We start from the raw sequence: 16039 nt of genomic DNA, 5'->3' as shown, positions 1-16039 counted from the left end.
GCATTAAAATATTTCTCTTCATTCCTGACTTTTTTAGTGCCTCCTTAATTTGGCACTCAAGGTGAGTGCCTCGGCCAGCTTGCCCTAGTACCAGTGCTGTATTTAAAAACTGCCTTGTGCCATGCATCCAGGGCCACAGCTATGGACAACTGCTAGCATTAATTACAACACCTTAACAACATCAGAAATTTAAGCACGTTAGTTACCAGGACACCACTCCAACTCACCTGGGGTCACAGTCAATGAGGGCCCAACCCCCATGGAACTTTTCATTATCAGGCAGCAGTAACTTCATGTAACTTTGTAAGAGCTGGCTAATTAGTTCCTGGTGGCTTCTCTGATTTTCCTTATGCAAAGCTTCATGTTCTTTCTCCTTGGTAAATATGGAATAAAGATCTTCTGTCACTGGAATGCCTTGCATCAAATCTAGAGTAGAAAGTGTTAATATCTATCATCATCTTAGTTTACTAAAACATTTTTAAAAGTAAAAGAGAATGTAAGACCTAAAACAATAAAAGTCTTATAAGAAAACATACGCATAAATCTTCGTGACCTTGGATTAGGTATGCTTTTTAGATATGACAGTAAAATCACAAGCAACAAAAGAAAAAAAAGAAACAAACTGGACATCATCAAAACTAAAACCTGTTGTGTTTAAAGGGCAGTATCACGATAGTGAAAAGACAACCCACAGAATGAGAGAGAATATTTACAAATCATCTATCTGATAAGGGACTTGTATCCAGAATACATAAAGAATTCCCACAACTCAATAATAAAAAGACAAGCCAATTTTAACATGGGCAAAGGATCTGAGTAGACAAGCTAACTTCTTCCTGGTGCGGCATGAGGCTCAAGCTTTAACAAATCATTATAACACCATTCCCTATAGTTTTTTGGGACAATGAGACCAGGGGAGGCTTCTGTGACAGATCTGCCAAACTCTTGCCCTACAAGGGGGAGCAATAATCCAGACTGCCACCAGCCTCTCTTTCTAAACCTTGAAGAGATCCAGCTTCAGGATCAGGATGAAGCTGATGCTATGGATGGTCGAACTGAGAGAGGGACAGACTTGGGTCCTCAATGACATAAATGAGTCACTAGATCAACCAACAGAAGGTATCTTATTTTTCTTTGAATAAACTGCTAAAACCCACTATTCGAGTCAGCACACACACACACACACAATCTGGGACAAATGAACCAAACTTTTTTTTTAAGATTTTATTTTTTTCCTTTTTCTCCCCAAAGCCCCCCAGTACATAGTTGTGTGTGTATATATATATTTTTTTTAATATTCTATTTTTTTTAAAGATTTTATTTTTTTCCTTTTTCTCCCCAAAGCCCCCCGGTACATAGCTGTATATTCTTCGTTGTGGGTCCTTCTAGTTGTGGCATGTGGGACGCTGCCTCAGCGTGGTCTGATGAGCAGTGCCATGTCTGCGCCCAGGATTCAAACCAACGAAAAACTGGCCCGCCTGCAGCAGAGCGCACGAACTTAACCACTCAGCCACAGGGCCAGCCCCTGCATACATATATATATATTTTTTAGTTGTGGGTCCTTCTAGTTGTGGCATGCGGGACGCCGCCTCAGCACGGCTTGATGAGCAGTGCCATGTCCACGCCCAGGATCCAAACTGGCAAAACCCTGGGCCACCGAAGCTGAGCACATGAACTTAACCACTCGGCCACGGGGCCAGCCCCTGAGCCAAACTTCTTTACACAAGACTCCTCAAATTCCTAACTAGCCTGTGTCTAGGCCCTTCTATTTCACGTATGATAAATAATCAGGTTAAAAAATAGGATTTTAAAAATATTCCCAGGACAAGGTGTTATATTTGTTTCTAATCCAGAACACTGTACATTGATGTTAATTCCATAAGGTAATACTTTCACAAAAATTAAATTAAAAACATGCCAATGGGGCTGGCCCGTGGTATACTGGTTAAGTTCGGTGCATTCTGCTTTGGCAGCCTGGGTTTGCAGGTTTGGATCCCGGGTGCGGACCTGCACCACTTGTCAGCCACGCTGTGGTGGCAACCCACATATAAAGTAGAGGAAGACTGGCACAGATGTTAGCTCAGAGCTAATCCTCCTCAGCAGAAATAAAAACAAAAACACATGCCAACTCATGAATTCCACTAAGCAGTCTACCCTCCATTTCCTCTTCTAAATAATGATAAGAATTGGTTAGGATAATCTCTAAACCTGATACCTTAACATCCTATTAAATCATACTTACAAAGGATGGTGTATTTGTCCACAGCAAGAACATAGGATAAATGTCTTATGGGGAAAGAAAATCATCTTGTTACATCTCTCAGCCTTGAGTAATGAAAAAACAAATAGAACATGGAGTTTTCAGTTGAAGAGGTTTTAGGCTACCTTATTCCATACTCCAGGAGCCTTAACCCTGCCTTTTGTTACATGAATAGCAAACTGACAAATACGTAAGGAAATGAGTGGTTCCTTTTGTTGCTCCAGCCTAAAAAAATTTTCAAATTCTAATCTGAATTCGAATTTGCTTTATTGGGTAAGATGCTCAATCTGAAAATACAAGTATATTATAAAACATGAACTATGTTAATGAAGTTGTTTTCTGTAAAACGTTAGTCACGGAAGGAATAACAAATTTTAAAGTAAGAAAGGCACTGATGATCCTTACCTATAACAGCTTGCCTGTAAGCATCCTTGAAGCGATTCAGGTAATACCTATTTGCTGAGTTAACTCCATCTTTCATGACTCCTGCTAACTTTCTTTCTCCGGTCCTTGTAAAGTCACCCTGTCAAGGAAAAAAGTCATTTTGACAATTTATTCAAACGGAACAATGTTCTCAAAGTCAATGTGGGCCTTCAATTCAAGACTGGGATTCTATAGGCTTTCATAATTTCCAAATAATGTATTTAAAGTAAATTATCTACTAGTATTTGACTCTGACCCAAGCATGTCAAATAACTAACTAAGCATACTATGTTAGACAGGGTGCTTTAACGTAAGGCAATTCTTGGCAAAGTACAGAATTTCTAGAATTTACAGGTCAAAACTTATTACATAACAAACAAGAGAAAGATTTTCAAGCCACAAACTGGTATGATATTCAAAACCCACAAATTTCTGAAGTGGGAACAAGTGAACAGTTCCCTAGAGTTTATTATAATGGAATTTAACCTGTGTACATGGATACATGTGTATGTGTGTGTATAGAGCACCTGTGTATGTAGCTGCGTGTGTGTGCATGTGTATAGAGCACCTGTGTACGTGGATGCATGTATGCAGAGAGAGCACCTGTGTACGTGGATGCAGAGAGAGCACCTGTGTACGTGGATGTGTGGATGCAGAGAGAGCACCTGTGTACGTGGATGCGTGGATGCAGAGAGCAGAGGCTTCTGTACCTTGCTGCACATGACAATCTCTATAGAATGAGCCAATCAAGATTTAATTGTTTTGTTTCCCGTGCTTTTCACAACAAAGGTGTCAGAGCAAGTCCCTGAAGAGGTGGTGATTTAAACTTAAGGCAAGTAAGGTACAGTCTCTTTTTACCCTATCCCAACCCCACTATTTCTGTCCAAGGCAATGTCAGAAATAGGCCTTGTCCTAAAACTGACCATTTAGGAAGAACATGTTGCCAATTAGTTAAGTCATTCACAGGAAATATTAATTTGGCAATAAGAATCTATTACAGAAGAGAGACGTGAATGCTGTGTCCAAAGAAGTTTAATATCAAAGGAAAAAAATAAATATTTTTTTCCAGCTTTATTGAGATATAATTGACAATGCATCGTATAAGTTTAAGGTGTACAATGTGATGATTTCATATATGTGTATATATAGTGAAATCATTACATTAAGGTTAGTTAATGGGGCCAGCCTGGTGGCATAGTGGTTAAGTTTTCATGCTCCACTTTGGTGGCCTGGGGTGCACTGGTTTGGATCCCGGGCATGGACCTACACACTGTTCATCAAGCCATGCTGTGGTGGCGTCCTACATAGAAGAACTAGAAGGACTTACAACTAGAATATACAACTATGTACTGGGGCTTTGGGGAGGAAAAAAGAAAAAAGAGGAAGATTGGCAAGAGCTATTAGCTCAGGGTCAATCTTCCTCACCAAGAAAAAAACAAGGTTAGTTAACATATCTATTACCTTACATAGTTCCTTTTTGTACATGTGTGTGGTGAAAACATTTAAGATCTACTGTCTTAGCAAATTTCAAGTATACAATATTGTTAACGATAGTCAGAATGCTGTGCATTAGATCTCCAGAATGTATTCATCTCATAACTCAGTTTGTACCCTTTGACCAGCATCTCCCCATTTCCCCCATCCCCTGGTAACCACCAATCAACTCTGTTTCTATCAGTTTGGCTTTTTTAGATTCCACATATAAGTTAGATCATGTAGTATTTGTCTTTGTCTGGCTCATTTCATGTAACGTAAAGCCCCCAAGCTTCATCCATGTTTTCACAAATGGCAGGATTTCCTTCTTTTTTTATAGCTGAATAACATTCCATCAAATACACACAAATAGAGTACATTTTCTTTAGCCATCCATCCAGTATTGGACACTTAGGTTGTTTCTATGTCTTGGCTGTTATGAGTAATGCCACATGAACATGGGGTGCAGATATCTCTTCTAGACACCAATTTCATTTCCTTTGGGCATATACCTATAAATGGGATTGCTGGATCATATGGTATCAATTTTTTTTTTTTTTTTTGAGGATGATTAGTCCTGAGCCAACATCCGCCACCAATCCTTTTCTAAAATGCTGAGGAAGATTGGGCCTGAGCTAACATCCATGCCCATCTTCCTCTCCTTTATATGTGGGATGCCTGCCACAGCATGGCCTGATAAGTGGTGCGCAGGTCTGTGTCCAGGATCTGAACCAGTGAACCCTGGGCTGCCAAAGTGGAGTGCACAAACTTAACTGCTACGCCACTGGGCCGGCCCCATATGTGGCATCAACTTTCTGAGGAACTTCCATACTGTTTTCCATAATGGCTATGCCAATTTACGTTCCCACAACGATGTACAAGGGTGACCTTTTCTTCACATCCTTGCCAACATGTTATCTTGTCTTTTTGATAACAGCCATTCTAACCCGAGTCAGGTGCTATCTCATTATGGTTTAGATTTGCACTTCCTGATGACTACTGCTGTCGAGCACCTTTTCATGTCCCTGTTGGCTATTTGTATATCTTCTTTGGAAAAATGTCTGTTCAGGTCCTTTGCCCATTTTTTAATCAGATTATTTGTTTTTCTGCTATTAAACTGTATGAGTTTCTTACATATTTTGGATATTAACCCTTTATCAGATATATGGTTTGCAAATATTTTCTCCCATTCTACAGGTTGTCTTTTCATTTTGTTGATTGTTTCTTTTGCTGTGCAGAAGCTTTTTTGTTTGATGTAGTCCCACTTGTTTATTTTTACTTTTCTTGCTTATGCTTTTGGTGTCACATCCAAACAGTCACTGCCAGGACTAATGTCACAGAGCTTTTCTCCTATGTTTTCTTGTGGGAGTAAACTGGAAAGTTTCAGTCGTACATTAAGTCCTTAATCCATTTTGATAGGGGTCCAATTTAATTCTTTTACATGTGAATATCCCATTTTGCCAACATCTTTTTTATATTCTCAAGAACTTTATTTTTAGTTTTTTACTTTTTTTATTGAGATAACATTGGCTTATAACATTATATAAATTTCAGGTGTACATCATATTTCAATTTCTGTGTAGGCTACATCACGTTCACCACCCAAAGACTAATGCCAGCATCATTTATTGAAGAGGCTATCCTTTCCCTATTGAGTATTCCTGGCTCTCTTGTCAAATATTAGTTGATTGTATATGTGTGAGTTTATTTCTGGGCTCTCAGTTCTGTCCCATTGGTCTGTGTGTCTGTTTTTATGACAGTACCATATTGTTTTGATTACTATAGCTTTGTAATATAGTCTGAAATCAGGGAGTGTGATGCCTCTAGCTTTGTTTTTCTTTCGCAAGATTGCTTTGGCTATTAGGGGTCTTGTGGTTCCACACAAATTTTAGGATTGATTTTTTCCATTTCTGTGAAAAATGCCACCAGAATTTTGATAGGGATTGCACTGAATCTATAAACAGCTTTGAGTAGTATGAAAATTTTGACAATATTTATTTTTCTGATCAATGCACACAGGATATCTTTCCATTTACTTGTGTCTTATTCAATTTCTTTCATCAATGTCTTAAAGTTTTTAGTGTACAGATCTTTCATTTCCTTGGTTAAATTTATTCCTAAGTATTTTACTGTTTTTGATGCTATTGTAAAAGGGATTGTTTTCTTTTTCAGATTGTTGTCAGTATATAGTTTGTCAGTTTATAGACACAAATGATTTTTGTATGTTGATTTTGTGTCCTACAACTTTACTGAATTCATTTATTAGTTCTAACAGTTTTCTGGTGGAGTCTTTAGGATTTCTATACATATCTGCAAACACAGACAATTTTACTTCTTCCTTTCTGATTTGGATGCATTTTATCTCTTTCTCTTGCCTGACTGCTATGGCTAGAACTTCCAGGACAATGATGAATAAGAGTGGTGAAAATGGGCACTCTTGTCTTATTCCTGATTTTAGAGGAAAAGCTTTTAGCTTTTCACTGTTGAGTATGGTGTTAGCTGTGGGTTTGTCATATATGGCCTTTATTATGTCGAGGTATGTTCCTTCTATACCCAATTTGTTGAGAGTTTTATCATGAAAGAATGTTGAATTTTGTCAAATGCTTTTTCTGCATCTACTGAGATGACTGTATGATTTTTATCTTTTATTCTATTAATATGGTATATAACATTCACCAATTTGTGTATGTTGAACCATCTTGGCATCCCAGGGATAAACCCACTTGATTTTGGTGGTGTTTAATGGTTTAACGTGCTGTTGAATTTGGTTTGTTAGTGTTTTGTTGAGAATTTTTGCATTTATATTCATCAGGGAGTTGACCTGTAGTTTTCTTTTCTTGTAGTGTATTCACCTGGTGTTGGTATCAGGGCCTGACATAACATGAGTTTAGGAGTGTCCTCTCCTCTTATATTTTTTGGAAGAGTCTGAGAAGGGGATTGGTGTTAGTTCTTCTTTAAATGTTTGTTAGAATTCACCAGTGACACCATCTTGTCCTGGACTTTTCTTTGTTGGAAGGTTTTTGCTTACTGATTCAATCTCCTTACTCACTGGTCTGCTCAGATTTTCTATTTCTTCATGATTCAGTCTTGGTAGGTTGTATGTTTATAGGAATTTATCCATTTCTTCTAAATTTCTAATTTGTTGGCATATAATTGTTCAGAGTAGTCTCTTATGATTTTATGTATTTCTGTGCTATCAGTTGTAATGTCTCTTTCATTTATAATTTCATTTGAGTCCTTTTTTTCTTGGTTAGTTTACCTAAAAGTCTGTCAATTTTGTTTATCTCTTCAAAAAACCAACTTTTAGTTTCACTGATCTTTTCTATTGTTTTCATATTCTCTATTTCATATATTTCTACTCTAATCTTTATCGTTTCCTTCCTTCTGCTAACTTTGAGCTTAGTTTCTTCTTTTTCTAGTTTCTGAAGATAGAATGTAGATTGTTTATCTGAGATCTTTCTTTTTCCTTAAAGGCATTTATAGCTATAGACTTTCCTCTTAGAACTGCTTTTGCTGTATCTCATAAGTTTGGGTATGTTGTGTTTTCATTTTCATTTGTTTCAAGATTTTTTTATTGTTCTTTTGATTTCTTCTTGGATCCATTGGTTGTTCAGGATTATGCTGTTTAATTTCTACATATTTGTTAATTTTCCAATTTTCCTCCCATTAGTGATTTCTAGTTTTATACCACTATGGTCAGAAAAGATACATAATATAATTTCTATCTTCTTGAACTTGTGAGACTTGTTTTGTGGCCTAACATATGATCTATCCTGGAAAATGTTCTGTGTATGCTTCTGAAGAATGTGTATTCTGCTGTTATTGGATGGAATGTTCAGTATATGTCTGTTAGGTCCATTTGATCTATAACGCTGTTCAAATTTGCTGTTTCCTTATTGATTTTCTGCCTGGATGATCTATCCATTGTTGCAAATAGGGTATTAAAGTCCCCTACTATTATTGTATTGCTGTTTATTTCTTCTTTAGTTCGGTTAGTGTGTGCTTTATATATTTAGGTGCTCCAATGTTGGGTGCATAAGAAGTATTTCTCTTTAAACAATAACTTCTACAAGGACTTCTAAAGTTAAGTTTCCTTAATTAATAAAAAGTTTTTTTATATTTATCACTAAACGAAAAGATGGACTATCTGATGCCTGTTGAGCCCTTGATGTTATAAGAAATTTGTTATAAGAAATATCCTGAGATGTACTATTAGCTTGAAGGAAAATTAACATAAACCTAATTTAAACTAATTCAATCACTTCCTATTGCCCACACAGGGAGTATTTAGTGACCAGTGACTCTATTTTTCATTTAAATTAAGTTCTATGAAGATTAGCTCTGTTGGATCCTCAAAAGACCTTATTTATAACAACCATCAAAAGATGATAAAGTATTTCTTCAGCATTTACTATGTGCCAGAGAATGGTCTAAGCCCTCACATGCACTAACTCATATAATCCCAAGATAGTCTTTTGAAGTGGGTCTAGTATTATTCCTGTCTTACAAATGAGAAGACAGACACAGAGAGGTTAAGTGGCTTGCCCAAGGTCGCAGAGCTAGTAAGAGGCAGGGCTGGGATTCAAATTTCAGAGGAGGCAAATTATCATACTAGAGACCAAATCCCATCAACAGACATGTTTTGCTTTGTCTGTATAAAGTTTTAAAAGCCAACTCTCTCACATAAAATTCCAAATTTCCAAACTCCCTTGAAAAACTGCAAGATCTAGCAACACTGGGCCTTTGTCCAGGGGAAGTAGCAGAACAGCACCCTCCTGAGACAACATATGCTCTTCCTCAGGGCCACACAGCCCCATCTCTCCCTTTAATCTAATGGGTGGCCTGCGTGAGTCACATCACCTGGCCTTAGCAGGAACTCGAATATGTGACCCCTGCCTTAGCTGAACATTCTAGACCTACCACTTATAGCTCACCGACCTTTCTCTCAAAAACAAAGCTGGTTTTAAACCACACTGTGCGTCCCACAGAATGATCCACCAATGCTCGCTGCAGGTATTTACCTTCAGAGCAGCTGTCCCCGCGTACTGTCTGCTAATGGAGTCACCGTTGTTGGCCCACATAATCTGATAGATCCGATTGCATTTCACTGGTAGTGGCTGCTCCGGGGGCATCACACCTAACTTTTTCAGCTAAAATCAACACATTGGTGGATTAACTAAATATGAGCCAAGAAACCATAGCATAAAATATATAATACAGAAAAAGGAAGCATGCTCATATACAATTTAGGACCCTTAAATAAAAGAAAGGGTGTTTTCAGACTTTTTCAAAATAAAGCACCACTTGAGAGAGAGTTTTATGAACTGCTACAGGTGAATAGATAGAATGAACTATTTATACCGTTTTGGTGTAATTTTTAATGGGTAGGCTCATATTACATTTTGTCTTTGTTTTAAATTTGCCTATGAAGTGAAACTATTAAAAAAGCACATCGAAACAACAATAATATTAATAGTAGCAGAACAGTAAGTGACGAAGAAATGTTAACTATATGCTAGGGCTAGGGTTCTAAGAGCTTTTTTACATAAATTATCTCATTTACTCCTCATAACAATCCTATACAATCAATACTCTTATTACTTCTATTTTAAAGATGAGGAGACAGGAGTTTGGGGAGGTTGAGTTTTTTGCATGGGGTCAACACCCAGTATGTGGAAGAGCCACGACTTGGGCTCAAAAGCCTGGCTACTTCAATGATACATTAGAAGGAGCAGACTGACATCCTCAAAGGCCAGTCATTAGGTTCTATCAAAAAGAAAAAGAAAAAGCCGAAAAACCATGCTAGGAACTTCCACCTTGAAAATTGGTTTCTCAGGTGTTAGAGGACTGAAAGATCTAAAAGGGGATACTGAGTAACAGACATCATTACTGCAGGAAGCAGTTGCTACCAACTGGGGCATAAAGGGAAGAGGCTGGTTCTGTGGGGTCAAAGGAACCAACAGCCCCAGAGAGGGCACCACTGACAGAATACAACACAGGGGAAGAAGCTTGTCCCTTTTAACTCCTCCAGCCTCGTGGTCTTCCTTTAGCGCCCCCTATTGGAAGAGCCTGACATGGAGCTGGCCAGCCGAGCAAAAATGTGATGTACATGGGGCCGGCTTCGCGGCTGAGTGGTTAAGTTCGCGTGCTCCGCTGCGGCGGCCCAGGGTTCGGATCCTGGGCGCGGACATGGCACCGCTCGTCAGGCCACATTGAGGCAGCATCCCACATCCCACAACTAGAAGGACCTGCAACTAAGATATACAACTGTGTGTGGGGTTGAGGAGATAAAGCAGGAAAAAAAAAAAAAAAGAAAGAAAGAAAGACTGGCAACAGTTGTTAGCCTGGGTGTCAATCTTTAAAAAAAAAAAAAAAAAAAAATGTGATGTACAGACTCCCAGCCCCAAATACAGAAGGTTTGGAGCTGAGAGAAAATAACTTGTCAAATAACTTGACAAGGAAGATATTATTATGCCCATTTTGAAAAAAAGAAAAATTGAAGTGCAGAAAGTAACTTGCCCCAAGTCTCACAACATGTCAAGAATAAAAGGTATATGAACACACAGCTCCACCCAATAAATTTTCAAATGTTGGACTTCACATTTTTGAAAAGAGTACTTAAGAAAATGTCACTTGGTTCAACTTATTTCTAGTTAAGGTTACCTTTCCGGGTTTTGATGGAAGAAGGATGTTTGTATGCTGTAAATGTTCTACAGGACAAAGATTTTAGTTATTTGTTTACATGTGAAAATAAAAATGGAAATGAATATTTACAATCCAACAGACTCCAAATTACCTGCTGTTCCATGACCACTCGTGCGATGGCAGCTTGGACCACGTTGGTGCGATCCAGGCAGTCCATGCAATTAACACGAAAAATCCCTTCTTGTTTACAGATCACCCCAGCTTGATCAACCCTTTTCAAAAACAGTATGGGAATATTTTACAATACGAAATACTTTAATAAGTTTTTCCAAAACCACAATTCTTTAAATACAACAATAATAACAGCAGCATTGGTTATCAATTTGCTTGGAATATTATGACACGGCAGGCACTACTGAGTCCCTTGTAGACACTGTTGCTAATTTACACAACTTGACAAGGAAGATATTCTTACCCCCATTTTGAAAAAAGACAAACTGAGGTGCAGAAAGAGTAACTTGCCCCAACTCATACAACTGCTAGGCAGACCTGACATAACCCTAAGTTATGCTTTTCTACACGTTTAAAACCAGAAGGCACTTTAAAACACCATCCTGTTCCTCCTTTTTGACTCCATGTAGAAATGCATCTAAACTTGCTTGAACAGACTAATTCATTTTGCCACCCAGTGAGGAGTCATGCAGCATGCCTTGCTCATCTAATTTCTCTGGCCACCCACAGCCTTAAAGTCTAATCGAATGTTCTCTTCTGTCCTTTAAGCCAATTTCTTCTTCCTACATCTCCCTCCTGTAATCTGAGAATCATTTCCCTTCTCGGATAATTTTGAAATGACTGAAAACTGAGACCAAGTACCTCTAATCCTTCCTTCTCACATTAGGGATGGTGAGAAAGAGGAGAAAGAGGAATGCAGACCATGGAGGAATAGAAGGAATTAAAGAGGATCTCACTCCATTCCATTCCATTTTGCCCAACCATCTGACACCTTTTCCCTGTTCAAAGCTAACACTGCCTAATAACTAACACTCTCTTGAAAAGGAGAACAGGAGTTGGGAAGCAAAACAAGAAAAACAAAAATGCTTTCTAAGCTTGCTGCTATTATTTTAATGCTTAGTGGCACCAGACAAACAATATGATATCACAGACCAAGAGTTTGTCAAACGGACTTATGAAATACATACCAACACCACTTCATGTCAAGAATAATGTCATAAATGGCATCTGTTAGTGTTTGAACATTCTCAAACTTCATTCCTCGGCTAAAATACATGCCAAAAGAAAGAAAAAAGTCTTTAATGACTTTCTTTTCTTTTTTTTAAACTTAAGGTATGATATTTAAGGTTGCTTGGAAAACTTAAAGAAAATTATTACTATAAATACATGAGGTTAACACTACTATAAATTATACAAGCAATTTTATAAATGTTTATAACTAATCTGCATTGTGAAAGAAGATATACTTAAGAATACACTGAAACATATCCCAGGCATCAGAAGCTTCTCTACCACCAAATTTTCAATACCCACGTTAGAGCCAGGATTATGACACGAGAAACTTGCTTTCAAAATACACACAAGTTACCATCAAAAAGATTTACCAACTGTTGTTTTCCAAGAGCAAACTCTAGTGAACTCTATCCACAGGGAAAGAAGTATTACTAACAGAGTATAAGATGAGACAGCAGGATGATTTTTAAGTAAGAAGACTATTACTTCTACAGGCTCAAACTAAAGTGGAAAGGAAAAGCTCCAGAAGTTCTTTAACTGAATAACAAAAGGAAAAATGGAACTCAAGTCTTTAAGTAATTTTGGAAGAGAAAGACTGAAAATATTTCAGGAATAATTAAATTTTTAGCCAAAATAAAACCCATAGGAAAATTAAAACTAAGTAATCAAATGATTCTCCTTCCTTTTCTAACAATCATGAGAAGAAGAAATTTTTCTTCCCAATAAAGAGAAGAAAAACTAAGGTCCCTGTAGCAGCATCTACCACAAACATTGCAACTGATCAAAACTCCTCTCAGGAAGCCATCTTACCAGTGCTCATGGAAGTCAAATGAAACATAAGTGAGGTGTGAGTTGTTAAAGAGCAACACTTGCTTCAGGTAAGCATCACCAATAATTTTCTCTCTGCCTGCCTGGTCTACCAAGTTAATAATAACCTGTGAGAGTAAAGAGAAAGAAAAAATTCAGTTTAATCAGATGTTAGGCTGATAATGTGATTTTTAATGAATTTATTTGGAATTATGTTTTAGAAATATTTCATAGCCATACTTAGAAATTAATCCACTCAAGCATCAATTTTTTCCTGATAAAATTAGATGTCCATTTGTTACATTTACGTTTATACAACTGTTTACATCAATGACATTAACAGCTTTTTTATACATTATTTATTTACAATAACCAATTAGAATACATAATGAAAACAAGGTCCTTTATAATAGCAAATACTTAAAGTTTCTAGAATAATTTTTAAAGAAATATACAAGGGGCCGGCCTGGTGGCGCAGCGCTTAAGTTCGCACATTCTGCTTCGGTGGCCCGGGGTTCGCCAGTTCAGATCCCGGGTGCAGACCTACACACCGCTTGTTAAGCCATGCTGTGGCAGGCATCCCACATATAAAGTAGAGGAAGATGGGCACAGATGTTAGCTCAGGGCCAATCTTCCTCATCAAAAAGAGGAGGATTGGCAGTGGATGTTAGCTCAGGGCTAATCTTCCTAAAAAAAGAAAGAAAGAAAGAAAGATAGATACAAGACCTACATACTGGACACTATAAAACTTTGCTGAAATACATAAAAGAAAACCTGAATAAATGGAGAGACATATCATGGTGCCAGAGGGCAAGATTCAATATTGTAAAGATGTCAAGTCTCCCCAGATTAATATATTCCACAGTCTGAATCAAAATTCGATCAAGATCTATGAACTTGACAAGTTAATTCTAAAGTTCATCTAGAAGGGTAAATATGTAGAAAAAACTTTGAAAACTAGTAATAAAGGATGATTTGTCCCACTGGAGAGCAAAACATACTCTAAATCTATAGCAATTAAATATATATATTTATAATATATATATTTTATATATATAAATTTATATATATAAAAATATAGTACTAGTGTAGAAATAGATAAATGACTCAATACAACAGAATAAAGAGCCTAGAGACAGACCTATGTACACTGAGGAATCTAAGATAAGATAACAATATCATTCTGGGAAAAATATGGACTATTCTATAAATGGTATTGGGATAAGAATCTACATGGGGGGGACAAAATTACTTTAGCTCCCTACATCTCATTATACACGAAATAAATTCTAGATGCATTAATGATCTAAATGCTTTTTCTTCAAGTTACAAAAAGCTAGAAGAATATTTGGGATGATGTTTCCATAACTGTAGGATGGGACATGACTTTCTAAGCATAAAATAAAAACCAGAGGGCATTAAAAAAAGGTGGACAGATGTGACAACATAAAAATTTAAAACCTGTAACAAATGACAGTATAAGCAAAGGTGAAAAAAACCAAAGGACTACTTAGGGGAATATACCTGCAACATAAAAACCAGTAATATATAAAGAGTGCTATACGTTCAGTAAGAAAAAAATGGGTAAAGGATACAGAGGAAATCCACAAGAGAAAATATACAAATAGCCAATCAACGTGAGACCACAACTTTGTTAATAATCATAGAAATGCAAATTTTAAAACAGAAAACTAGTTTTCACCTATACACAGGCAAAAATTGAATACTAAATATAGACAGCATTGGTGAATATATGGGGAAATGGGCACTGGCTCCCATTGTGCTGAGAGTGTAAACTAGTGTGATCTTTTTGGGGAGCAACAGAGTGGTAGGTATCAACTTTAATGAATATACATTGTTTGATCCAGCCATTTCACTTCTAGAAATTCATCTTATAAAGCACACAAGTGTCCCAAAATATATAAGACATGTTTCCTGGAGAATTTTTATAATAGCAAAAATTACATCCTAAAGGTCCACCAGTGGAGAAATGGTTAAATAATAAGCCATGAGATATTAAATGAAAACAATTGCAGAATAATAGTACACATAGTATAGCCCTCTTTTGACTTAAATATTGAATGTGTATATACGCATGTGTCAAGATTTGCTGCAAATGACAAATCACTGACTCAAATCTCAGAACAAGAAGTCTGGAGGTTGCTTAGTTCCAGAATTGCACAGTTCGGTGGTTACCGATACCAGTTCTTTCCATCTTTTTGTTCTGCCATCCTCAGCGTACTGGTCAACCCTCAGGCTAGTTCCTTCATGGTCTTGACATAGCTGTAGCAGTACCACATCAAATGCGGACACAATCACCACAGAGACTGTGGGTTCCTGTACCTCTTTCTATTAGAGCAGGAAATCTTTCCCAGAAGCCTCCCAGCAGACTTCCCCTCACACTAGACCTCACTGGCCAAATTGCCAACGAACAGACACAGAACTAAACCAACCAATCACTGGCAAGAGCAACAGTGGTGCCCTCACAACTGAGGAAGACCAACCGTGGGCCCGTCTCCCAGAGAGCAATTTCGAGGATAAGGGTGGAAGAGTGAACACTGTCAGGGTACTGCTGGAAACGAGGAGGTGTCTGTTTAATATATACGCCTATAAAAGTGATGTGTAGAAACAGATCTTTAAGGACAACAGGGAGCAGGGATGAGGCTATTTCTTCTGCTTCCTTTACACACCTCAGTATTGTTTCCATTTTTACAATGATTATGTGTTACATTTAAATTGTGGTTTCTTCTTTGTAATGCTATTTATAATTACACATATTGCTAACACATGAATTTATTCACATCATAAAATACTCCAACGTGGATAAAGGTCAAATCCTTCCTGACCACAACCCAGGCCCACAGCCTTCCCTGGAGGGACCTCCTGTTACTCGTGTGGGGCATCCCCTTTCAGCCCACATAAATTCATTCCCATATAAATGTGCATGCCATGGATGTGTGAGAACATATATATGCAAGACAAGTACATATATATAAGAGACAGTTTTGTTTTGTGGGATTTTTTAAATAGTAACATACCATATGCTTTCTTTTCTCACTCTGTGATTTTAAGATCTTTCCGTGTTAGTACACACAGATCGACCACATCATTTTTAAGCAATTGTATTCAACGCTTTAGATGTGCTCTGCTTTACTTACCCACTGCCCTCCTGATGAACAATCAAGG

At 37.4% G+C, this 16039-nt stretch overlaps 1 protein-coding gene across 1 annotated transcript in view; it reads right to left on the bottom strand.

Annotated features, from left to right (window-relative positions):
* Window positions 1-16039, bottom strand: part of INPP5F (inositol polyphosphate-5-phosphatase F) — an 83958-nt gene that overhangs the window by 14254 nt on the left and 53665 nt on the right. The window contains exons 10-15 of the mRNA XM_046655411.1: window positions 12857-12981; window positions 12001-12078; window positions 10953-11073; window positions 9178-9306; window positions 2666-2783; window positions 228-426 (exon numbers count right to left, since the gene is read on the bottom strand). Of these exons, the coding sequence (XP_046511367.1) occupies window positions 228-426; window positions 2666-2783; window positions 9178-9306; window positions 10953-11073; window positions 12001-12078; window positions 12857-12981 (770 nt within the window). The remainder of the gene's footprint in view (window positions 1-227; window positions 427-2665; window positions 2784-9177; window positions 9307-10952; window positions 11074-12000; window positions 12079-12856; window positions 12982-16039) is intronic.

This window comes from Equus quagga, chromosome 2 (assembly GCF_021613505.1).
Source record: "Equus quagga isolate Etosha38 chromosome 2, UCLA_HA_Equagga_1.0, whole genome shotgun sequence".
In the NCBI taxonomy this organism is placed as follows: Eukaryota; Metazoa; Chordata; class Mammalia; order Perissodactyla; family Equidae; genus Equus; species Equus quagga.
The sequence above is the reverse complement of the archived record's forward strand: the minus strand, read 5'-3'. Positions and strand labels throughout refer to the sequence as shown.